This window comes from Lepus europaeus, chromosome 19 (assembly GCF_033115175.1).
Source record: "Lepus europaeus isolate LE1 chromosome 19, mLepTim1.pri, whole genome shotgun sequence".
Taxonomy (NCBI): domain Eukaryota; kingdom Metazoa; phylum Chordata; class Mammalia; order Lagomorpha; family Leporidae; genus Lepus; species Lepus europaeus.
Genome location: NC_084845.1, coordinates 16,405,649 through 16,430,848, shown reverse-complemented (window position 1 = coordinate 16,430,848; position 25,200 = coordinate 16,405,649). Strand labels below are relative to the sequence as shown.

At 45.1% G+C, this 25,200-nt stretch overlaps 1 protein-coding gene across 7 annotated transcripts in view; it reads left to right on the top strand.

Annotated features, from left to right (window-relative positions):
• GARRE1 (granule associated Rac and RHOG effector 1) overlaps positions 1–25,200 on the top strand; it is a 98,600-nt gene that overhangs the window by 62,090 nt on the left and 11,310 nt on the right. For all 7 annotated transcript variants that reach the window (XM_062177357.1, XM_062177361.1, XM_062177356.1 and 4 more), the window contains 7 exons: positions 1,188–1,397; positions 8,385–8,525; positions 8,739–8,834; positions 8,936–9,097; positions 10,175–10,333; positions 12,914–13,011; positions 24,372–24,497. In XM_062177357.1, coding sequence (XP_062033341.1) covers positions 1,188–1,397; positions 8,385–8,525; positions 8,739–8,834; positions 8,936–9,097; positions 10,175–10,333; positions 12,914–13,011; positions 24,372–24,497 — 992 coding nt within the window. The remainder of the gene's footprint in view (positions 1–1,187; positions 1,398–8,384; positions 8,526–8,738; positions 8,835–8,935; positions 9,098–10,174; positions 10,334–12,913; positions 13,012–24,371; positions 24,498–25,200) is intronic.

The window sequence follows — 25,200 nt, the reverse complement described above, 5'->3', positions numbered from 1 at the left end:
AAGGAGCTGGATTGGAAGTAGCAACTGGGACATGAACTGGCAAGCATATGAGATACTGGCATTACAGGTGGCAGCTTTACCTGTTACACTGTAACACCTTCCCGTGACCTTTCATATTTTTTAATCCTGCTTTTTACTTTGCCTTCTGAATTAATGTGGATATTATTGGAATTGTGCATGGCTGTGGTTCAGCAAGAGCTCAAAAGCAACCAGGGTTGCCATGAGCTGCAGTCCAAATGAGAAGAGTGGAGAACACAGGTGGGGAAGGCGTGGTGGGAAGTTGCAACATCCATGTGAACACTGGGACTTGCTATTCAATTGAATTGTTTTGATTTCTAGGCATCAGCACCTTAGATCCATATATAAGAACAAAGGTTTTTTTGTTGTTGTTTTATGGTTTTTTTAAAGATTTATTTACTCATTTGAAAGGCAGAGTTAGAGAGAGAGGGAAAGACAGAGAGAGAGAGAGAGAGGTCTTCCATCCTCTGATTCACTCCCCAAATGGCCATAATATCCAGGGCTGGGCCAAGCCAAAACCAGGAGCCAGGAGCTTCTTGCGGGTCTCCCATGTAGGTGCAGGGGCCCAAGCACTTGGGACACCCTCTGCTGTTCTCTAGGCATATAAGCAGGAAGCCGGATTGGAAGTAGAGCAGCCAGGACTCGAACCGGTGCCCCAATGGGATGCCATCACTCCAGGCAGCAGCTTTACCCGCTACACCACAGCACTGGCCACATGGTGACTTTTTAACTTTGTATGATTTGGGAATTCCAAGTTGATAGTTAAGAATCTATTGTGTTTGGGGCTGGTGCCGTGGCTCACTTGGTTAATCCTCCGCCTGTGGCACCGGCATCCCATATGTGCACCGGGTTCTAGTCCCGGTTGCTCCTCTTCCAGTCCAGCTCTCTGCTGTGGCCCGGGAAGGCAGTGGAGGATGGCCCAAGTGCTTGTGCACCTGCACCCGCATGGGAGACCAGGAGGAAGCACTTGGCTCCTGGCTTCGGATTGGCGCAACTCTGGCCATGGCAGCCATTTGGGGGGTGAACCAACAGAAGGAAGACCTTTCTCTCTTTCTCTCTCTCACTGCACTAACTCTATCTGTCAAATAAATTAAAAAAAAAAAAAAAATCTATTGTGTTAATCCAGCAGCAACCCACAACCTAAAAATCCCTGACTCTTGTTTTCACAGGTGTTGGGGAGATGTTTCCTGACAGTGGTGCAAGTCCATTTCCAGTTTTTGACTCATGCATTACAGAAGGTCCAGCCAGTGGCTCACTCATGTTTTGCTGAGGTCATTGTGCCAGAAAAAAAGAATAGCAACAGTGGCAGCAGTTTATCCAGCATGGGCCATACACCGGAACTGGAGGAAGCTGTACGGTCCTGGCGAGGGGCTGCTGAGGTAACCCTGGCTTTTGGCAGTGGGTGCCCTGGTTTCCAAGAGGAGAGGCTCCACAGGGCCTTTGCCTGTTGATTCTCAAAACAGCCGTTTTCTTTGGAAATGGAAGTTTTAAACTTGCTTGCTCATTCATTTAACAGTGAATATTTTGTGAGTGTCCATGTTGTGCCAGGCCTGCCCCCAGCACTGCACTGACAGCCTCTCCTCACAGCCTGCTTGGAGAAAGGACTGATCCGCAAAAGCGAGGGTATGGGCCTGTGATGGAGATGAACAGAGCCTGGAAGAAGGGCCCTGACTCTGCATGGAGTGACACCTGGGAAAAGGCTGTATTCTGAGTCGGGAAAGGCAGGGTGGAGCTGGCCAGGGAGGGAAGTGCTCCGGCAGACAGCTGGAGGGCTAGAGGGGTGCTTGGCGCACAGCTGGAGTGGAAGGCCCCAAAGCCACAGCTACACCACCATGAAAGCTCCATGTACAAGGGAGCTTTGTCTGCTTTTTGGTAGCCAAATCATTCTCTTTAGAAGTGCGTAGCACCTTTGTAGCTTTTTCAGTTCTTCACTATTTTAAGTGGTCTAAAACTCTGTCTAGGTTCTCTCTGTGAGTTGCTGTGCATGTGATTTGAGCAGTTTTCCAGTATCACTTTATACTGCCTAGAACAACAGATATGTTTATAAAATTCAGCCATCAGGAGTACAGCATCGTGGTGTAGCAGGTTAAGCCCCTGCCTGCAATGCCGGCATCCCCTATGGGCACTGGTTCAAGTCCTGTCTACTCCACTTCCAATCCAGCTGTTGTGGCCATCTGGTGAGTGCACTAGTGTTTGGAAGATCTCTCCCTGTCTCTCTTTAACTCTGAATTCCAAATGAATAAATTGAACTTTTTTTTTTTTTTTTTTTTTTTTTTTTTTTTTTGACAGGCAGAGTTAGAGAGACAGAGAGAAAGGTCCTCCCTCTATTGGTTCACCCCACAAATGGCCGCCACGGCCAACGTGCTGCACCGATCCGAAGCCAGGAGCCATGCACCTCCTCCCGGTCTCCCAGGTGGTCACAGGAGCCCAAACACTTGGGCCATCCTCCACTGCCCTCCTGGGCCACAGCAGAGAGCTGGACTGGAAGAGGAGCAACCGGGACTAGAACCTGGCACCCATATGGGATGCCTGCGCCGTAGGTGGAGGATTAACCAAATGAGCCACGGCGCTGGCCCCCATAAATTGAACTTTAAAAAACAAAAATAATAATAATTTTTTAAAAATCCAGCTACCAGCAAGAGTCGGACCAAAAGGTTGGCTCCACTAGTGAGCAGAGACAGCAGTAACGTGGGATAGCCTGGCATCGTTATCAGTGAGGAGGAGTAGACGAGCTCACTAGCGAAGATTTCTCCTCTTCTGCACAACTGCTTTCTCATGTAGCCTCCTGACTGAAGAGGACCTGCCACAGTGGCGGGCCACAGCATTCCCTCAGCCCCTGAGTGGGGGATCCCAGCTAGAGTGAGCTCCTTTTCTGGTCTCTGTACCTTTTCCACCATTAGAATTTAAACATAAATACATGCTGATCAAAGTCAGCTCTTTTAAAAAAAAGGAGACTTGCCCAGTTACCAGTGATAACACATTTCTTCTAGGCATTTTAGTACCCCTTCGTTTCCAGTGAGAGAAAGAAAATATATCCTTCCAAGTTATGATTATTGCTCCATTTACAAAGTCAAAGATAATTCATATTGATTTATTATGATTCTAGTTTGAATCACTCCTAATTAAATTGGCAAAATATTTTATGTTTTAGAAATTCCCTTTAATCAAATTTTTAAATATGATTTTTCACATTTTCACATTGTACCATGTCTGATTTTCTTATTTCAGTTTTTAGATTGTTGCCATTTCTTTTGAATTTCCTTTCAGTTTCTTTTTTCCTGTTGGCTTGTTTGGTTTTGGTCTTTCATGTTAAAGGCTTTCCTAAGGGTTTCTTGCTGTTTATCAGAAAGGCCTTGAAATGTCAGTCGAGGCCATATAGGGACGGGCCTTGTCTGCTGGGCAGTGCCCCCAAATCCACTTCACCTTGTTCTCTGGCGTTACAACCCTGCAGGTTTTCCTGGCTCCTGGGTTCCAGTCTTCTTCCTAGTGAGCTTACATTCACAGACCTTAGAATTTGACCATGTCTTCTCTGCCCCATTTGCTGACATCATTCCCGCCAAAAACCCACTCCATAAGATGCCTCCTGGCCACCCCTTGACTGCCTCACCATGACCTTTTTCTCCACTGAATTCAGTTTGTCCCCTTTGCACTCCATTTGCTTCTACCCAACACTGCACAGAAAATAGAATCCACCAGCAGCAGCCCCTCCACCACCACCCCCACTTCAGACCCATTTTTTCTTCCTTCCCCTTCACAACAAATGAGGAGGCATCCTCTCCTCCTGTCCAGGGTTCACCCCACCTTGCGCCCATCCTTGAGGGCCTGACCTCTGTGGTGGGACCCTGTGTCTCCTCTCACGCTCAGCCTGTTCTGCCAATGCCCAAACATGTTTCCAGCAGAATCTACCCTGCCCTGTTTCTCTGCTCTTTTCACAGCCAATTTCTTAAAAGAATTGAATACAAAAAAAAAAAAAAACCTTTTTCTCAGCTTGTATTCATTCTAAAAAGTAACTAATATGAAGTACCTCAAGCATATAGCAAATATCATATACCTCAGTGTGTCTTCCTTCTAGCTTTGGCAAATCAGTCTTAACTTTTCCAGCGTTTGCTTTGTGCCCTTTATTTCCATCAGAAAAGTATTGTTACAGATGGCATTGGATCTGCTTAGTACCTCTCCACTCTCTTGCTCATCTCCCTTCCTCTCTATAAATGACTTCTTTCACATTTGAAGTCTATGACTCTTGTGTGAGTTTACGGTATGTGCATGTAAAGTATTTTGTATAATACATGTATCATACATGTATAATGTTAAGGATCATTTGGCATACTTTGAAACTTTGTATATAAGCACCATCCATCTCTCTGCAGTCTGGCTTCCACTGCTACACAAGAACACGCCTCTTCTCATCAAGGTTAGAGGCTCTGCTCTCTGTGTTGTCAGACCCAGGGAACCTTTCTGGCTGTATTCAGCACCTTGCAGAAATACCACCTTGCGGCATCCAAGAAGGCATCTTTCTTCATTACCCCGTCCCCCGACCTGGGCCAGTCTTTCTTCCTCTGCTTTGCTAGCTCTCCCTGGGCTCACTTTCAGGTGCCCTTCTCCTTGCAGTCTCCATTCAGTTTTAGGACTTAAAAAACCACTTGTTTCTCAGGGAGGGCCTCAGAGGTGTGAGAATAGCTATGTCCTGTGGGCTCCAGTCCCTTGAATTCAGCTGCTGCTTCCCTTATGTCTCCCAGGTGGCTCGGGCTTAGCATCTTCCCATGCCCCTAATTCCCCCCCACATCTTCCCTGTGCTAGCAGTGGGGCCATCCATTGGATCACTCATTTGAGAAACCTGAGATTTATCCTTCACTTCTGTCCTGTCTACAGCTAATCCACCCAGAAAACCCTGCAGGTCCATTATCCATGTTAATCATCACTGCCTCGCTGAGATTACTGGGTGCTCTTCTCTTTTCCCCTAGGCTCTATTTTATTTGTTATTTTAAAAAGTTGTAACAGACACGTGAAAATTTTGCATATTCATAGGATACTGTGTGATATTTCATTCTATATGTATATACATTGTGCAGTATCCAGTCAGGTAATAACATTGCTTTGTAGTGTAAGCATCCAAAATCCTATCTTCTGAATTTTTCTTTTAATAGAGAAATACATAGTACATCACCTATAGTTACTCTACTGTGCAGTGGAACCCCAGAAATTCTTATTCCTGTCAAGCTATAACATAATACCCAGTCTTTCATTTTAAAGTTAGTTGATTTTGTGTCTCATTTTCTTTTTTTTTAATGAATCCAGCATTATTAGATATTGGCCATTTTCATTTCATTTTTTTTTTTAAGACTTATTTATTTTACTTGAAATTCACAGTCACAGAAAGAGAGAGAGGGAGAGAGAGAGAGAGAGAGAGAGGTCTTCCATCTCTGCTGGTTCACTCTCTAGATGGCCGCAATGGCCGAAGCTGTGCAGATCCAAAGCCAGGAGCTGGGAGCTTCTTCCGTGTCTACCACGCGGGTGCAGCGGCCCAAGGACTTGGGCCATCTTCTACTGGTTTCCCAGGCCACAGCAGAGAGCTGGATCTGAGGTGGAACAGCCGGGTCTCGAACCTGCACCCATATGGGATGCCAGCGCTGCAGGCGGCAGCTTTACCTGCTACGCCACTGTGCCAGCCCTCTGTTTCTCATTTTCTTAGGGTAAAGTGTCGACCCTCCTACCGTGACCTGCCTCACCCAGCCTAAGCTGGCTCCTGCCTTGATTGCCAGCCTTATCTGTGGCCACTCTCCCAACCTGTCCCTTGGAGCTGTCTTATTCACGGCTGCCTTGGCTGCCGGCCTGTATCAAGGACCTGTTTGCTGGTCCCAACCCCTCATGCCACCTACTACAACTCTTGCATTTCCATTGAGTGACTCCCTTCTCCTTTAACTCTCAGCCTGTACGCTGGTATCTCAGCTAACAGTGCTCCTTGTAGGCGTGCTCTCACTGTGTCTACCTGCATTTTTAATTGTCTGTTTTACTTATGTACCTTTGGGCTTACAGCTCCATGAAGGCAGGGTCCAGGTTTGTTCTCCGCCGTGTATCTGGTGGTACCTGACACCACACCCTGTGGGCTGTGACTGGAAGGTTCTGAGAGTCAGGTGGTTCTCAGCACTGAGACTGTCAGGACTTAGGGAGTGGCTGGAGTGGTATTTATGCTTTGTGATGCTTTGGGACATCATAGCACTATAGTTGCTAGTTATTTTCCTGTAGTATTACAAGTTAGTAGATATTAGAACTCCTGCAGTGGCCTATAAGAACAGAAGTTAATAGTTTTTTTTTTTTTTTATTAAACTTTTATTTAATGAATATAAATTTCCAAAGTATAGCTTGTGGGTTACAATGGCTTCCCCCCTCCCATAACTTCCCTCCCGCCCGCAACCCTCCCCCCTCCCCCTCCCTTTCCCCTTCCATTCATGTAAAGATTCATTTTCAATTCTCTTTGTATACAGAAGATCAATTTAGTATATATTAGGTAAAGGTTTCAACATTTTGCCCATATAGCAACATCGAGTGAAAAAACTACCATTGGATTACTAATTATAGCATTAAATAGCAATGTACAGCACATTAAAGACAGAGATCCTACATAATTTTTTTTTTTTCAAAATAATTAATTTTCTATGCCATTTCCATTTTAACACCAGGTTGTTTTTTTTTTTTTTTCATTTCCAATTCTCTTTATATACAGAAGATCACTTCAGTATATAATTAGCAAAGACCTCATCAGTCTGCGCCCACACAGAAACGCAAAGTATAAAAATACTGTTTCAGTACCAGTCATAGCATCACTTGGCTTTAGACGACACATTAGGGACAGATCCCGCATGGGGTGTAAGTACACAGTGACTCCTGTTGCTGACTTAACAATTTGACACAGCAGACTCATAGGATGGCAGATGTCCTAAACAACACTCCGGCCTCAGAATCAGCCCTCAAGGCATTCAGATCTGGCTGAAGAGCCCATGAGAGTATAGCAGGCATGGAAAGCCAAGATATCATGGGAAAAAAAAAAAAAAGACCTAAATGAATGATCTCTGTGAGTGAGATCCCAGTGGAAAGAACGGGGCCATCAAAGAAGGAGATACCCTTCTCCGAAGGGAGGAGAGAACCTCCACTTTGACTATGACCCTATCGGAATAAGACCAAAGTCAGCGAACTCTAAAGGCTTCCATAGCCCTGGCAACTCATGACTAGAGCCTAGGGAGATTACTGACGCCATGAACAGGAGTGTCAAATTGTTAAGAAGTTAATAGTTTTAAAATGTTATTTGCGTGACTGGTGCTGTGATTTAGTGGGCTAGGCCTCTACCTGCAGCACCAGCATCCCATGTGGGCGCCAGTTCTGGTCCTGGCTGCTTACCTTCTGATCCAGCTCTCTGCTATGGCCCAGGAAAGCAGTGAAAGATGGCCCAAGTGCTTGGGCCCCTGCACCCTCATGGGAGACTGGGAGGCTCCTGGCTTCAAATAGGCCCAGCTCCGGCCATTGTGGCAATTCGGAAAGTGAACCAGCGGATGAAAGACCTTTCTGTCTCTCCCTCTGTCTGTAACTCTACCTCTCCAATAAATAAATCTTTAAAAAATTTTATTTGCTTCACAGATATTATTGTTAAAAAAAAAAAAAAAAGGAAATTGAAAGTTTATCCTGAATCCTTCAACCCTCTAATAAGTCAAATATTTTTCTGTTTTCTCATCTAATCCTTACTTATGTATAACTTTTGCATTTCATCATTACATAGATCAGTTACTCCATGTTTTTCTGTCTTTTCCATAAATCTATTTAATGACTGAACAATAGTTATTTAATTTTTATAGTCAAATTTTAAAGGGTCTACTTCTCCAGTAATACTGCAGTTTATGTTCTTTCCTGTTCTGTATTGGTGTACTTTTTTACCTTGGTGTATAGGAACGCCCAACCATGTATCATCTTCCTTTTTGTATTCTGGAAACTCCAAATGCCTATATTCTAAGGTTATCTTTTTAAAGCAGGGAAAATGGTAAATGTGTGAATTACATCTATTAGAAACAAATAACAAATAGAGAAGTGTTTTTTCAAGGTACCTAAAATAAGAGCTGTATCAGGGTTGCTTTCTCTTTAAGATGATTCATTTAGGCCTTCAAAATTTCAAGCTGCTCATTTTGTAATACAAACAATCCAAACCTCTGCTTTATAGTGAATGCTAAGGTGGTTTCTTGTTTGTTTTAGTTTTAGACTTGTTGTTATTGTTTTAATTTTGCTAATAACTGCCTTTAGTTTTAGATTTTTGTTGTTATTTTTCAATTTTGCTAATAATTGTAGCATTCTCCCTTACCGATCAACCACTGTTTATGTTGCAGGCAACATGCAGACTGAGAGAGAGAGGCTGTGATGGCCGCCTGGCAGGAATTGAAGTTCAACAGCTCTTTTGTTCTCAAAGCGCAGCAATTCCTGAGCACCAGCTAAAGGAGCTGAACATAAAAATTGACAGTGCTTTACAAGTATGTTTTTTAGAACCAGCATATTGAAATGGAAGGGATGGAAATGAGGGAGGGAGTTAAAGTTGTGATGTTGAACCAGTTTAAAGGGTAAAAAGTAGTAGCTGATCTCAAGTCTTTTAATAACTATAGAAATTTTAAATTTCTGTTTTAATTGGAGTTTTTCATTTTTAATCTGCTATACAATCTTGATTCTTGGAAATGATTTATTTGTAGGCATATAAGATAGCTCTGGAAAGCTTAGGGCACTGTGAATATGCAATGAAAGCTGGCTTCCACCTGAATCCAAAGGCAATCGAAGCAAGTTTGCAGGTATGCTCTTCTTCCTGGGAGCTGTCAGGTGCTGTGGGAAAATTCATGCGATCGAGTGTTCTGAAAGGTGTGCTCTGGGTCACCTCTCCTCTTTCATCCAGGGCTGCTGCAGTGAGGCGGAAGCCCAGCAGACAGGGCGGAGGCAGACACCCCCGCAACCCATGCAGTGTGAGCTTCCCACCGTCCCCGTGCAGATCGGATCGCACTTCCTGAAGGGTGTCTCCTTTAACGAGTCGGCCGCTGACAATCTGAAACTCAAGACGGTAGCTTTCCGTGGGGTTCCAACAACAGAGCATGCACTTGGAAATAGAGTTCTTAAAGGAAACTCAAGGGCTTGTGAAGAATGTAGATTAAAAAACAGAACAAAGGCCGGCGCCGTGGCTTAACAGGCTAATCCTCCGCCTTGCGGCGCCGGCACACCGGGTTCTAGTCCCGGTTGGGGCACCGGATTCTGTCCCAGTTGCCCCTCTTCCAGGGCAGCTCTCTGCTATGGCCCGGGAGTGCAGTGGAGGATGGCCCAAGTCCTTGGGCCCTGCACCCGCATGGGAGACCGGGAGAAGCACCTGGCTCCTGGCTTCGGATCAGTGAGATGCGCCGGCCGCAGCGGCCATTGGAGGGTGAACCAACGGCAAAAAGGAAGACCTTTCTCTCTGTCTCTCTCTCTCACTATCCACTCTGCCTGTAAAAAAAATAAATAAAATTAAAAAAAAAAAAAAAAAAAAAAACAGAACAAAGGCCAAGGAAGGAGACACTGATCTTCTTCAGTAAACCGAGGCCTAAAAGCAGAACCGTGGTGACTGTTTCAATGAGATACTTGTGAAACATTAGTTTTATTCATAATTTTATTCAAATGTTTAACATAAAGAGCTGAAAGTATGCTATGAAATATTGCTTCTGTTTAATGATTATCAGTAGACTTCTATGAACGATGTGTGAGGAGAAACTTTGTCATAATACTGCAGTAACAGTGACCATTTGTGGAGCATTGTATTTGCCAGGCACTGTGCCAATGGCTTCCTGAACACTGTCTTATTTAATATTTACCTATGAAGTGGATACTGCCTTTTCCCCCCATTTGACAGTTAGGGAAACTGAGGCCCCCGGTCACATAGCTAGAAAATAGAAATCTGGAATCTGAACTTATGTGGTTTCCAGAGCCTACAGAGCATACCTGACCACTTGGCCACCCAAAATAACTATTTAAGAAACTGAAATGACATGATTTGGGTGTACATAAAATGCTTTTCTCTTGAAGATGATTATGTAAACACATTTCCACACATTTTAGAACCTTGCATGGCATTGTGTTAGATGTGAACTCTTTTCTTCTCCATCTCCAGCATACAATGTTACAGCTGATCAAGGATGCAGGCTGCTATAATGGAATCACATCCAGGGAAGATCTTCCTGTGACTGAAGTTCTAAATCAGGTGTGCCCGTCCACGTGGCGGGGCGCCTGCAAGACTGCTGTGCAGCTGCTGTTTGGCCAAGCTGGACTGGTGAGCACATACATGTGAAAGGATGTGGTTATTTTACCAAGTTCTTCAGTGCTATAGAATTCAGACAAGGTAGAAAATAGTAAAGGAAGAACAGCTTTATAAAACCTTTTTTTGTTTGTGTTACAGATTGGTAGTATATACTTGCAGAGAACCTAGTTGCAAAGTTATGTTGAGGGCATTGCTCATTTTAAGAAAACCATTGCACTAGTACCAATCTGACAGGAGCCTTGACCTGGCCTTCCTATTCTGGTGCTACAGTGGATGTCCTTTCTTTTGCTCAGATTTACCAAACTTCTTCCTGTGTCAAACCTTTGCACACGATGCCCTTTTACCTGGAAATACTTTTCACTCCAGTTTCCATGTTGGCTCACTCCTCATCTTCCTGGTGTCAGTTCCAATAGCACTTCCTCCAGGTCTCCTCCCATGACCATGCTGATAAGTAGTGCTCTAACCAGTCCCTTTGAACCCTAGCTTTCTGTTTACCTCCCTCTTAGCAATTAAATTGCATCAACTAAAAATAATGTTTTGATCCTCTGACCTTTCAGAGAAGAAAAAACTTTTGCCAAAGTTGGGTGGGATCAGAACAGCTAAAAGCACCATTAGATTTTTCTTGGTGCCATTCCATTTTCTAGTAAACACCACCCCCCCATTTTGTTTCCATTGCCTTTTTTTTTTTTTTTTAAGATTTATTTATTTATTTATTTATTTGAAAGGCAGAGTAACAGAGAGAGAGGGGGAGATCTTCTATGCCCTGAATCACTCCCCAAATGCGTGCAACAGCCGGGGGTGGGCCAGGCCAAAGCCAGGAACCTGGAGCTCATCTGGGTCTCCCTTGTGGGGAGAGGGACCCAGCTACCTTAGTCATCATCTGTCGCTCCCAGGGTTCACTCCAGTGGGAAGTCGGCTTGGAAGCAGGGAGCCAGGATTCAACCAGGCACTCTGCTATGGGATGTGGGCATCTTAAGCAGCCCACAGCACCAAATGCCATCCCTGTAAACATCTTCCTTTCTTTCCTTCAAGGGTTTATTTATTGATTTGAAAGAATTACAGGAAGATAGAGAGAAATCATCCTTCTGCTGGTTCACTCCCCAAATGGCCTCAGTGGCCGGGGTTGGGCCAGGCTGAAGCCAGGAGTCAGGAGTTTCTTCCGGATCTCCCACATGGGAACAGGGGCCCAAGCACTTGGACCTCTTCTGCTGCTTTCCCAGGCCATTATATCTGCTTTCTTTTGAAAAAGATAGAGCATTTCAGTCAGAAGTTAGAGGAAGTTAACTAGAGATTAAGAAAGTGAAAGAGCGGATATTTAGTGTGAGTCCCAACTGTCCCCATAGAAAGAGCGGTGGGGAGGGGGAGGTTACTGTCCTGCAGTTTCACTCAGATGAGGACTCGTGCAGGTGGCCCAGCTCGTCACAGTGCGGCCTTGTACAGGTCGGCATGGGCCTGTCCTCACTAGTGATGTCCTGTAGGATCTGCTCCTCAGTACAGGAACCCCCAAGAGAAATCTAGTCTGCTCTCCCCTGCTGCAGTTGCTGCAGTGTGGAGGATGCTTAGGGGAGTGATGCATGGTACAGAGACCATGGAGCTGAAATAGGGTGAGCCCTGTGGCCGTGTGCTCTCAGGAAAGGCGTGTGGGAGAACACACACACACACACACAGGCAGTCTTAAGAAAACATTGTAAGTTAAAAGAAAAAAAAATTGTCTTATTCAGAGAGCAGACATTCTTCCTGGTTCTTTAGCCCTTGATTGTAGGGCACCTTTGTGTGTGACAAAGAACCATTAGATTATGGTTCTGGGGTGGGAGGCCTGAGGAAACACCTGTGTGGTCCCATAATAGCTGTTCCTTGGACAGGAAGCCTTTTCCAAAGCACCAGCTGTGGGAACTCTTGTTTACAGCAGTGGAATGGAAATTGGCTCCAGTAGAGGCTCGGCGTGGAGCCCTGATAAGAACGCTGCACGGCTGCACCCCGTCTGAAATCTTACAGGTTTGATATCCAAGGTGTCTTAGGATTTTCTTGAAATTCTTTTTGTCATTTGAAAATGCATTCATTACTTTGTCACTCTTTAGATTGTATATAGAAACTCCCCTTCCTAAATAAGAGGAAATCCTTGAAACAAGGTTTGGTTCTTTTTCCTGAAGTAGTTCTGTTTCTGTTGATGATTGAGGATAAAAGAATTTTTGAAAAACTTCATCCACTTTTGGCTTGTAGTCGTCATTACAGTTGAGCTTTTCTGAGGTATTAGTTTGACTTTTAGTGACATTTCTATTTCTTTCAAGTGTATAGTATAAAAAATAACTAGAACAAAGGAAATAAAGTCATTCCTAATTAATATATTTATGGTTTGGAAAGGTTCTTACGATATTCAGCAAATGCCACACCCAGAACATGGTTTCTGCTTAAAGAAGTGTTGTACATTCAGTCGTCTTTGTTACTCACTGTTGTCTTCATGGGGCCCGTGACTCTCCTTGGCATAGCTGCGTGGCCAGGGAAGTTGTTGCCAGTCACTCGGCATCCATAGGCTTGTGTGTTGGATATGTTTTCCTCTCTGCAAGCTGGTTGCTGTTTCTGTTTCTCTCTCAGGTGGTGGTCGACACAGCACAGATTGAGAATAAAGAAGCCTATGCACCCCAGATCAGTTTAGAAGGCTCCAGAATCGTGGTTCAAGTCCCATCCACATGGTAATGTGACTCTTAAGTTAGCTGAAGCCTAAGCTCTGATTGAAGCTTGCACATTTTTTAAATGATTGCTTTGACATGGCAGGTCTTTCTACATGTGCAGGTCAGTGAGCACCAATGGTCTGCCAGTGGCCTGTGTCATGGTTACTAGTCCACGATGAGGAAGCAGTGATGTCTGCAAGTAGTCTCATTGACCCTATGTAACTGACGCGGTCTACACCATTGAATAAGGAGCAGTGTTCTTTCTTTGTTAGAAGAGTCACAGCTTTGAAACGTCGTACATCATTTCCTCTATGTCTCCAGTGTTTCTCTGAAGCTGAGTGGAGAGCATAAAATTCTTTCTCCTTCATCTGTTCCTCCTACAACCCTGCTGATTTTGAGCTCCTGTCTTTACACACTCAGTGTCAATTTGGATACAAACTGAACCATTTTCAGTTACAATACTTGTAACACAATTAAGATTGTTCTTTTTCGTTTGTTTTTAATGCTCTGGTAGGAACCACTCCTGTAGTTAGCAGTTGAGACACCCGTGTCCCACACTGAGGGCCTGAATTCAGTTGCTAGCTCCAGCTTCCTGCCAGTGCAGACCTTGGGAGGCAGGGATGATGATGCATGTAATGGGGTTCCTGCTTCCTTGGGAGCCTGAGAGAGCTGGTCAGTACAGGCTTTGGGGAATGAAGCAGTGAATGCGAGCTCTTTCTCCCTCTCTGTTTTTGTCTCTCCACTGTCAAATAAAAAAAAAATAAAGAATATTTTTTTAAAAAAGAAAGCTCCTACAAATCAGAAAATGGGCATGGAACATGATCAGATAAACCAGAAAAGAAGACACATAAGAAACAAGTAAGAAAACCAACAATATGATGTCATTTTGTCCAAAATACTAAATTGCTTTAGAGTAACAATATTTAATGTGACAGTAGTGCTTTGGGTCAGACTACAAAAACAGGCAGAGATTGTTAAATGGAGAACAAATCCCACAGCCTTTCTAAAGGGCAGTTTAGTATATCGGAAGTCTAAAATAGTGGCCAGCATTATGTCATAGCAGATTAAGCCACTGTCCATGACACTAGCATCCCATATGAACACTGGTTCCAGTCCAGCTGCCTGCAACTGTGCCTGAAAGAGCAGTGGGTGATCACTCAAGTACTTGGGGACCCTGCCACATGCTTGGAAGACCTGGATGGGTCTTTGGCCTGGTCCATTACTGGCCCATGTGGCCATTTGGGGAGTGAACCATCGATGAAAGATCTCTCTCTCCCCTGTCTGTCTCTCCCTCTGACTCTGCCTTTCACATAAATAAAGAAATTTTCAAAAAAAAAACTCTAAGGGATATGAGCTCAGCGACCTCAGCAGTTCCCAGTTCTACCTGTAGGTATTTGTCTGAGAGGTACCTGTGTTTCACTATAAGGATTGGCTTCATAGCTTTATTGGAATGTAGCAAAAATTAAATATCTATTGGAAGACATTTGCTTTTTTTAAGTTATGAAGAATTCCTTTAAATAGTAATCTCTCATCATGAATTTTAAATATTTACTATAGAAAAATTCCCTTTGTGGGGACATTTGCTATTAAAATTGTAATCTGAATGAGTATTAACCATGGAGAAAACATTTAAATCATTTAAGTAGGAAGAGATGGAGATAGTAAAGAACAGAGTTACTATCATTGCCTAAATTTTTTTTTTAAGATTTACTTATTTGTTTGGAAGAGTTAAGAGGGAGGGAGAGACAGACAAAAAAATCTTCCAGTCACTAGTTCACTCCCCAGGTAGCCACAACGGCTAGGACTTGGCCAGACCAAAGCCAGGAGCCAGGGGCTTTTTCCAGGTCTCCCATGTGGGTAGCAGGAGCTGAAGCACTTAACATCTTCTGCTTTTCCAGATCATTAGGAGGGAGCTGAATCAGAAATGGAGCATCCCTCGTGAGATGCTGGCACTGCAGGCTGTAGCTTTACCCGCTGCACCCCGATGCTGGCCCCCACGTGCTTAAGTGGATTAAAGTGGTAACTGCATATGCAAACAAATTGTATTTAAACCACCTTTTTTTTAATATTTATTTATTTGAATGAGAGGAAGAGACCCTTCTCTGCTGGTTTACTCCCCAAATGCCTACAACAGCCAGAGTTATAAACTTGACTGAAACCAAGAATCTCAAAGTAGTTCTGCGTCTCCCACATTGGTGGTAAAAATCCAAGTACTTAAACCATCATCTGCTGCCTCCCAGGATACTCATTAGGAGGAAGCTGCATCAGAAGAGGAGCTGGGATGTGAACTGTGTACTCTTTGATAGGGGATACCAGCATCCCAATGTGAGGGTGCAAAGGTAGATTCTACCAAAAGCGTTGGAGAGAAAGCTCCCATCTGTTGGCTCACTCCCCAAAAATTTCCAAAATGTCCAGGGCCAGGCCAGCTACAGACTAGAGCTAAGAGCCGGTAAGGAAATCCAGGTGCCCCACATGCATAAGAGGAACCCAAATACATGAACTACTACTATTGCCTTCAAAGCTCTGCATTGGCAGGAAGCTGAAATCAGGAGTCAGAGCCAGGAATTGAGCCCAGGTACTCTGGTGTGGTGTGTGGGCATCCTACTTCTAGGGTAAACATCAACCCCAGAATTTGTTGAAATATTATATTAAGTAAGGGTGAGGGTGAGCACTGTATTTTGTGTCCCCAATCCTTCTATGAGTATCCCCTATCCAGAAGTTTAAATTGCATGCTTTTTTTTTTTTTTTTTTTTTTTTTTTTTGGGTTCTTGAGATTTATTTATTTGAAAGGTTGAGATACTGGTCTGTCATCCCCTGCTTCACTCCCCAAATGATAGCAACAGCAAGCTCTGGGCCAGACCGAATACTGGTCTCCCACATGGGTAGCAGGAACCCAAGCACTTGGGCTGGCTTCCACTGCCTTCCCAGGAGTACTAGTAGGAGACTGGATTGGAAGCAGTGTGAGATGCCGCCTTGCAAGCTGTGGCTTAACCCACTGCCCCACAATGCTGGCCTCTAATTTTATTGTTGGTGGTATACCGTGTCCTGAAATTCATGGTAAATTTATATTACATAACTTCATTTCCATCAAACAGCAGAAACTCTTTTCTGTAAGATTTTTGTTTCTGGATTCTGAATTCATTTTTCCAACTCAAGTTCTCATTAATAAAATACTAATTAAACTTCATCAAGTTTCCCATTTTGAGGAAACCAGTTTGAACTTTTGGATAGTTGGGTAAATGTGAACAGCTAATACTAAAAGGTTAACACTTAGATTTACTTGCAAAATTTGGCCCTTTCACCTGCTTGAAAAAAGACCTTGAAAACTGGGCTTCTTTGCAAAGGCTCCCTCTGCTGTCTGCTTTTGGTAATGATACAAAATTTTAGCTTTCTGTTTTGTTTCTCTTTTGAATTTTAGGGTGCCTATCCCTTGTTTGAAACTGTTGGGACCAGAGTTGTTTGGTGTTTTTAATTTTTTATGATTTTGGAATATTTGCACGTGCGTGAGGTATCTCAGGAGTAGGACCCAAGTCTAAACATGAAACTCATTTATGTTCCATACATGCCTTATACACAAAGGCTCAGGGTCATCTTATAGTCTACTTTAGTGACTTGAATTCTGGTTATGACCATCACATGAGGCCAGCTGTGGAATTTTCCAGAAGTGGTATCATGTCAGTGCTCAAAAGTTTTTGGGTTTTGGAACATTTTAGATTAGGGATGTTCAACCTTTACAAAATATGGGCTTGTTGAGAAGAATCCAAACAGAATTAGTTGCTTATTGTATCTTAGGAAAAATGATATTGATGAAAAAAGGAAGTCAAGAATTTATTTTATTTTATTATTATTTTTTTTTGACAGGCTGAGTGGATAGAGAGAGAGAGAGACAGAGAGAAAGGTCTTCCTTTTTGCCATTGGTTCACCCTCCAATGGCCGCTGCGGCCGGTGCATCGTGCTGATCCGAAGCCAGGAGCCAGGTGCTTCTCCTGGTCTCCCATGCGGTGCAGGGCCCAAGGACTTGGGCCATCCTCCACTGCCTTCCCGGGCCATAGCAGAGAGCTGGCCTGGAAGAGGGGCAACCGGGATAGAATCCAGCACCCCAACCGGGACTAGAACCTGGTGTGCCGGCGCCGCAAGGCGGAGGATTAGCCTGTTAAGCCACGGCACCGGCCGAAGTCAAGAATTTATTATATGCTGTGCTTTTAGGGTCTAGCTGCCAAATGTGTTTTCTTCTAGAGTAATATATTACATTTTTAAAAAAGATTTATTTATTTGAAAGACAGAGTTACAGAGAGAGGTAGAGACAGAGAGGTCTTCCATCCGCTGGTTCACTCCCCAGATGGCTACAACGGCTGATGCTGCACCTGTCCGAAGCCAGGAGTCAGGAGCTTCTTCCGGGTCTCCCACATGGGTGCAGGGGCCCAAGGACATGGACCATCTTCTACTGCTTTCTCAGGCCATAGCAGAGAGCTGGATCGGAAGAGGAGCAGATGGGACTAGAACTGGCGCCCATATATTATGCTGGCACTTCAGGCCAAGGCTTTAACCCGCTGTGCCACAGTGCTGGCCCATATATTACGTTTTTAAGCTGTCATAATTTTTGTGCTTAACCTATCCTTTATTTCAACAAATACTTACTGAATACCTACCCTGAGCCAAACACTCTTCTGGGCTCTGGGAAGTTAATCATGAACAAGGTAGACAGGTCCCTGTGCCTCACAGAGCTGGCTTAGCAGTGGAGAGGAGGAGGCAGCGAGACAGTGTGAGAGATGAGTTCACACTGGCAGATGGAGGAAGGCGTGCAGAGGAGGAGGATGCTTTGTGATGGGGAACAATCGCGACTGAGATGGAGGAGAGACTATGTAGGATGAGAACTCAGGATAGACAGGGTCCCTGTGCCTCACAGAGCTGGCTTAGCAGTGGAGAGGAGGAGGCAGCGAGACAGTGTGAGAGATGAGTTCACACTGGCAGATGGAGGAAGGCGTGCAGAGGAGGAGGACGCTTTGTGATGGGGAACAATCGCGACTGAGATGGAGGAGAGACTATGTAGGATGAGAACTCAGGCAGGAAGGGTCTCTTCGAGTTTGTGACATTTGATTTGACAGGAGCCAGCCCTGTGGAGAGCACATAGGGAGAGCATTCCAGTCAGAAGGATAGCAAACACAGCCTGAGGAATGAACTGGCATTGTATGGAGATGTAGGTGCTAAAGTCAAGAATTATGGGGGCCTTGAGGGAACTGAGTTTTTAATCTTAAGCAAGTCTTGGTGATTTGTCAGCAGGACAGGTTTAAAACCATTTCGTTGATCAGTTCTCAAGCTGGTGAATAAAATTAAAATGTCGGTTGATTTTTTTTTTTTTTTTTTTCAAAAAAAGAAATTACTGCCACCAGGTACGATAGTACTCCTTTTTGCATGAGCAGTAAGTGCTCTCCTAGTGAGCAAAATGAGTGACACGCAAAGCCACCACCAGAAATCGGCTTGAGAGCCTGGAGCAGGTGTGTCCTGATCATCACTGATCACAGCCTGAGAGAATCCATTCTCTCCCAAGGTTGAGGAGGCACTAACAGAGTCTGGCTTGCATCTGGGACTGGCCAGGTCTCATCCTTGAAGATGCATTTCTTCTCAAGCCAAATTCCTGTTGGGAAGTCCTGATGTCTCTTTAGGGTGGCTTCACAGGTGTTCAGTTCTTTCACTTTTAACCCCCAGAGTTCCCAGGATCTAGCAGTGTCTTCCTCTAGGACCTATGTTGCTCATGTCTCCCTCTCAGAAAAGGCTTCTGGTACAGGTGCCTTGAACAGACAGTGGAAACCTGGACAACCAGTTGGCCATGCCAGGATCTCAGGGAAGAAAAGTCCAAATGAAGGCATCAACAAAAGCAAAGGACTTGAGATGTGGTCAGACCATTCAGGGAACAGGTGAGGACCATAGGTCTATACCAAGTTGGAAGGCCAGGTCACAAAGGGCCTTGAGAGCTGTGGGGAGGGCCTTTGTTTTTTTCAGTCACCATCTGATGCCACTGGAAGGTGTTACACAGAGGCGTGATAGGATTTGATTCACCCTCTAGGAAGCTGTGTGAAGGATTTTGGAGGGGCAGGAGGAGAGTGAGGATCACCTGGGATCCTGGTCCGGAGGCACAAGAGGTTTTGGTTTCCTGGAAGGGGGTGGTGATAAGAGGCATGGTGAGAAGTGCTTGGATTCAGAATATATTTTGGAAGGAGAGCTGTCAGGATTTGCGGATGGATTGGATGTAGCATGTGAGGGAATTTGAGCTGATTTATAGATTGGAAGTAGGCAGTTGTGTTGTTTACTTCTGGAGAAGTTCCTAGTATTCTCTGTGTGTATGTGTGTAGTGGCTTTGGCAGGGAGAGAGAGAATCAAGAGTTGAGCTGAACGGCCGGCGCTGTGGCTCAACAGGCTAATCCTCCGCCTTGCGGCGCCGGCACACCGGGTTCTAGTCCCGGTCGGGGCACCGATCCTGTCCCGGTTGCCCCTCTTCCAGGCCAGCTCTCTGCTGTGGCCAGGGAGTGCAGTGGAGGATGGCCCAAGTGTTTGGGCTCTGCACCCCATGGGAGACCAGGATAAGCACCTGGCTCCTGCCATCGGAACAGCGCGGTGCGCCGGCCGCAGCGCGCTACCGCGGCGGCCATTAGAGGGTGAACCAACGGCAAAGGAAGACCTTTCTCTCTGTCTCTCTCTCTCACTGTCCACTCTGCCTGTCAAAAATAAAAAAAAATAAAAAAAATAAAATAAAAAAAGAGTTGAGCTGATCAGGTTACCTTTGAGATGCTTATACATAAGGTATGTAAGAAGAGCGTTCGGGATACAATTGGGTATAGGATGATGGAACTCAGGAGTAAGGTGTCTAGGCTGTTGAAGGAAATTTGAGTGTTAGAGATAAAGCCGCAAGACAGCCCTGGAACATTTCACCCTCCAGAGGTGTTAGGAGAGAAGAAGAGCAGGGGGAGTGGCAGAGAAGACCTAAAAGGAGCTGCCAGTGAGGTGGGAGGTGGGAAGGAGGGAATGAGTGGATGTGGATGTGGATATGGGGTCTCTGAAACTGAAGAATGTGGCCAAGAGACCGAGTCAAGTGCAAACAGATAATGACCCTCGACTTGGCAAGATCTAAGTTTGATAAAAGCTGTTTTAGTGGAGTTAGGGAATGCAGCCCCATTAGTGTAGAGGAAGAGGAGAATAGGAGATAAAGCAGCAAGTGGAGAAATAGGTCAGCATCTATAGTGGAATGTGGGGCCTAGAGAAGGCGGTTAGTGAGGCTGATTTGAGTGCCAATAGGAGTTTCTCTGAGAAGCAATGGGGTGATTACATGATGCTTGGGAAGCCAAGGGTATGTGGCATCTGGCACCCTGGTGGTAAGATCAGGCCACATCTTAGGTAAGACAGGAAGGAGGGCAGTATGTGGACACAGACACAGGTGAACTGTTAGAGTTAGTGGTGAGGCAACACGAAGCAGATCTCATCTGCTTTCAGGCGTTTTCTCAATTTAGTGAGAATTGAGATGAGAGAGGTGACCGATATCACAGCTTGGAGGGGAGAGGAGGGGGGATGAAGTAGTCATCATGGAAAGGGTAAAATCAGCTTGTGATAATTAATAAAGTATGGCTTATGGGAAGGCTGGATTTGTTGCTTACCTGAAATCAGTGGTGAGTCCGGGGGCAGACCAGGAGTGTGTTTTCCCACACTGACTCTTAGATTCTTGGGTATAGGTGCAGCATGCTATGGAAGTGGCACATACTGTGCCAGGCCTCAGATACAAACGGGGCAGGGAGGAAAATCAGGGCCAGACCAGATGTTGGATGGTGAGAGGACATCAGGATGTCGAAAAGCAGCTCCTCGTTGAGTCCTTTCCTTCCTACTAGAAATCCAGGCACAAGGGCCCTGCATTGTGAGAGTGGTTTAAGCCACCACCCGTGATGCCGGCATTCCATATGAGCACCGGTTCGAGTCCCAGATGCTCTTTCCTACCTACCTGCCTGTTGATGTGCCTGGAAAAGCAGCAGAAAATGGCCCAAGTCTTTGGGCCCTGCCACCCACTTGAGATACTCAAAAAAAGCTCTTGGCTCCTGGCTTCAGACTGGCCCAGCTCTTGCTATTGTGGCCATTAGTGAACCAGCAGATAGAAAGTGTTCTCTCTCTCTCTCTCTCTCCCTCTCCCTCTCCCTCTCCCTTTCTCTTCCCCCTTCCCTCCCCTTCCTCCCTCTCTCCTTTTCTCTCTTTGTAAACTCTGCCTTTCAAATAAATAAATAAATCTTTGTTAAAAAAGAAAAAGGTAAAGCCGCTGCCTACAATGCCAGCATCCCATATGTGCACTGATCTGAGTCCTGGCTGCTCCACTTCTGATCCAGCTCCCTGCTTATGGCCTGGGAAAAGAAGCAGAAGATAGCCTAAGTACTTGGGCCCCTACCACCCACTTAAGAAACCTAGAAGAAGCTCCTGGCTCCTGGCTTTGTCCTGGCCCAGTCCCAACCATGGCGGCCATCTGTGAAGTGAAGCAGTGGATGGAAGATTCCCTTACTCTGTCCCTCTATCTCTGTAACTCTGACTTTCAAATAAATAAATAAATCTTAAAAAAAAAAAAAATGAAACCAAAACAAAAAAGATAGAAATCCATGGAGACCTACAAGGAAAACCATTGTTTCCTGTACTCACACAACACTCCTAACAACCAAGTTGCATGTGTTTTTCACACTAAACATCTCTCTTAATTTACTTTGGACACTTAGTATCATACAGCTTAATTTTTTTTATTTTAATTTTTCATTTATGTGAAAGGCAGACTAAAAGAGGGAGAGAGGGAGAGAGAGAGAGAGATCTTCCATCTGTTGACTCACTCTCCAAATACCTGCAATAGCTAGGCCTGTCTAGGTCAGATCCAGGAGCCCAGAACTCAGTCTGGGGCTCCCAGATGGGCAGCAGAGACCCGAGTACTTGAGCAGTCATCTTGCTGCCACCAAGAGTGCGTTAACAGGATACTGGAATCTGAAGCAGAGACAGGACTTGAACCAAGGCACTCTTCTATGGGGATGTGGATGCCCCAGGTGGCATCTGAACCACTGTACCAAATGCCTGGCACTCCCTGGCAACTTAGTGTTGATTTTTTTTTAAAAGATATATTTATTTATTTATTTGAAAGTCAGAGTTACACAGAGAAAGAAGGAGAGGCAAAGAGAGAGAGTCAGTCTTCCATCTGCTACAACAGCAGAGCCGCAACAGCCAGAGCCGCCCCGATCCGAAGCCAGGAGCCAGGAGCTTCCTCCAGGTCTCCCACGTGGGTGCAGGGGCCCAAGCACTTGGGCCATCCTCCACTGCTTTCCCAGGCCATAGCAGAGAGCTGGATCAGAAGTGAAGCAGCCGGGACTTGAACTGGCATATGAAATGCTGGCACTACAGGTGGCAGCTTTACCTGCTGCACCACAGCACCACCCATGATTCTTAACTACACAGAAATTTGTGGTGAGTCCAGGTGGAAGACCATGAGTGTTTTTTCCCCCGTTGACTCTTAGTTTCTTAGGTAATTCCTACTTGGAATTAGTGCAGACAAATTAAAAGCTCAATCCCATAAGACTGCTCTCCACTCAGATGCCAATTCCAAATCCCAGGCTGTCACCTGTCCCTCTTACTAACTGGCTGTAACTGGAGGTTCTCATAATCCACCCCTCAGGTTTGGCAATTTGCTATAATGGCTCACAGAACTCAAGGAAAGATTTATTTACATTTACTGATTTATTTTAAAGGCTGTTAGCATAGATGCAGGTGAGCAGCCAGCTGAAGAGGCATACAGAGCAAGGGATGCTGGGAGAGGCCAAAGGTTCCGTTCACCCTGCAGGAGCACCCCCCCCCCCCCAGCATTTCAATGTGTTCACCACCCTGGGGGTTCTGTGAACCCTCTAATTTAGGAATTTTTATGGCAGCTGCTTCGTGTAGGTATAATTGGTTGTAAACTCAGTCAGAACTCTTCTCCCATCTCCAGAGGGTAAAAGTCCCAAGGTTTTAGTCCTGGTTTGCTCTTAGGCTATCTTTAGCTCCACACAGATAGTCTCAGCAGCACAGAAGATACACCAATCACCCAGGAAATTCTGAGGGCCTTTGGAGCTCTGTGTCAGGGACTGGGATCAAAGACCAAATATCAGAACAAAAGATGCTCCTGTCCCCCCCATCACCATGGAAGTTAAGGTTTTAGGAGCTCTGTGTCAGGAATTGGAGGCAGGGACCAAATATATACAGATGGTCCCTGACTTACAGTGGTTCAACTTAAGACTGCTCAGTTATAGGGTGTTGCAGAAGTCTGTTCATACAGTCGTTCTGTTTTTCAGTTCCAGTACAATATTACATGAGATGCTCAGCATTTTCTTAGAATGCATTTTGTGTATTAGATATTTGCCCAACTGTAGCCTAATACATATACGCTGAGCCCATTTAAGGCAAACTTGGATGAACTGCGATGGTTGGTAAGTTAGATGTATTAAATGCATTTTTGACTTAGGATATTGTCAGCTTAGTATGGGTTTATTAGGACATATCTCCATCATAAGTTAAGAAACATCTGTATTTCTTGTCGGAGGACTCCAATGGGCCCTATTGCTTCCTTCTCCTAAAGAATAGCAGGTGCCCATGTTAAGCCCTGTTCTCTAAATTTTTTTGATAATTATTGAATTTTTATTGGGTGCCCAAAGTATGTAAGTTGTAGCCTTTTTTTGTTTACTTTTTTTTTAAGATTTATTTTGGGGCTGGTGTTGTGGTTATGCTACTACCTGTAACACTGACATCTCATATGAGTATCGATTCAGGTCCTGACTACTCTACTTCCAATCCAGCTCCCTGCTAATGCACCTAGGAAAGCAGCAGAATATGGCCTAAGTACTAGGTCCCCTGCTACCCATATGGGAGATCTGGATGGAACTCCTGGGTCTTGGCTTCCACTTGGCCCAGCCCCAGCCATTGTAGCCATTGGGCAGTGAACCAGCGGATGGAAGATCTCTGAAGTGTCTCTTCTCTCCCTCTAACTCTGCCTAACAGGAGAGACGGAGATCTTCCATCTGCTGACTCAGCCTCAATGGCCTCAATGGCTGGGGCTGGGCCAGAGTGAAGCCAGGAGCCTTGAAACTGCTTCCAGGTTTCCTGTGTGGGTGGCAGAGGCCCAAACACTTGGAGCATCTTGCACTGCTTTCCCGGGTGTGTTAACAGGGAGCTGGCTCAGAAGTGGAGCAGCCAGGACTCAAACAGGCACTCATGGATGCTGGTATCATAAGCAGTGGCTTTAAACAGCTGCCCCCATGACACTGGACTCAGTTGTAACCTTTTCTGTGAGACCTGTTTAAACATCTTTGCAAAGAAGGGCAGCCAAAACTAATTTGATTTATGCCCAGGTGCCTGAAAGAAGACCCTGCCACCATGTCCCTGCTGCAGAGAAGCCTCGACCCTGAGAAGACGCTGGGGCTGGTGGACGTGCTCTACACTGCTGTGCTGGACCTAAACCGCTGGAGAACAGGGAGGTCGGTGTACCCCTCAGCCTCTTGCCCTGGTGTGCAGGTGGTCTGCACTTGACTGCATATAATTTCTGTGTGCTTACACTGATCGTGTAATTAAGGCATGGATAAATAAGGCATTTTGTACCTTTTTATTTTAGAATAATTTTAAATCTGCAGAAAAGTTATAAGAATAGTACAAAGAACTAAATGCCTTTTACCCAGGTTCCCCAATTTGTTTACATTTTCACATTCATTGGTTTTATCATTTGAGAATAAATCCACTCAGAGGACTTTTAACCCAACTTATAACCTTCTTATGAACTAAAAACAGAAATGTCTAGAAAACATATCATTCATGAAATGTATTCATATAGCTGACGGTTCCAAAATGACCTCCGGGTGAATTGTTAATTTTAGAACTGGTAGGGACCTTAGACATCTTTATATGTCTCTTCTCCTGCCTGTAAGCACCTGGGGGTGCTGAACAGTAAAGTGACTTCTTCAGGGTCACACCGGCCATCTCCTGCCTCAGCTGCTGTCCCGTGCCCTTTCTGTCTAGAGGGCTACAGGAGCAGTGCTCAGAAAACTTTGGAAGCAGCCATGGGTTTGCTATCCCCAAACCCTCCCTGACCCCATGCCTCATGGGTTATTGCATCTTCCCTGTATTGGATCAGCCTGGCTCTCAGTCCCTATGCTCCATACACAGAGCTCCTGGCCTCCTCACTGG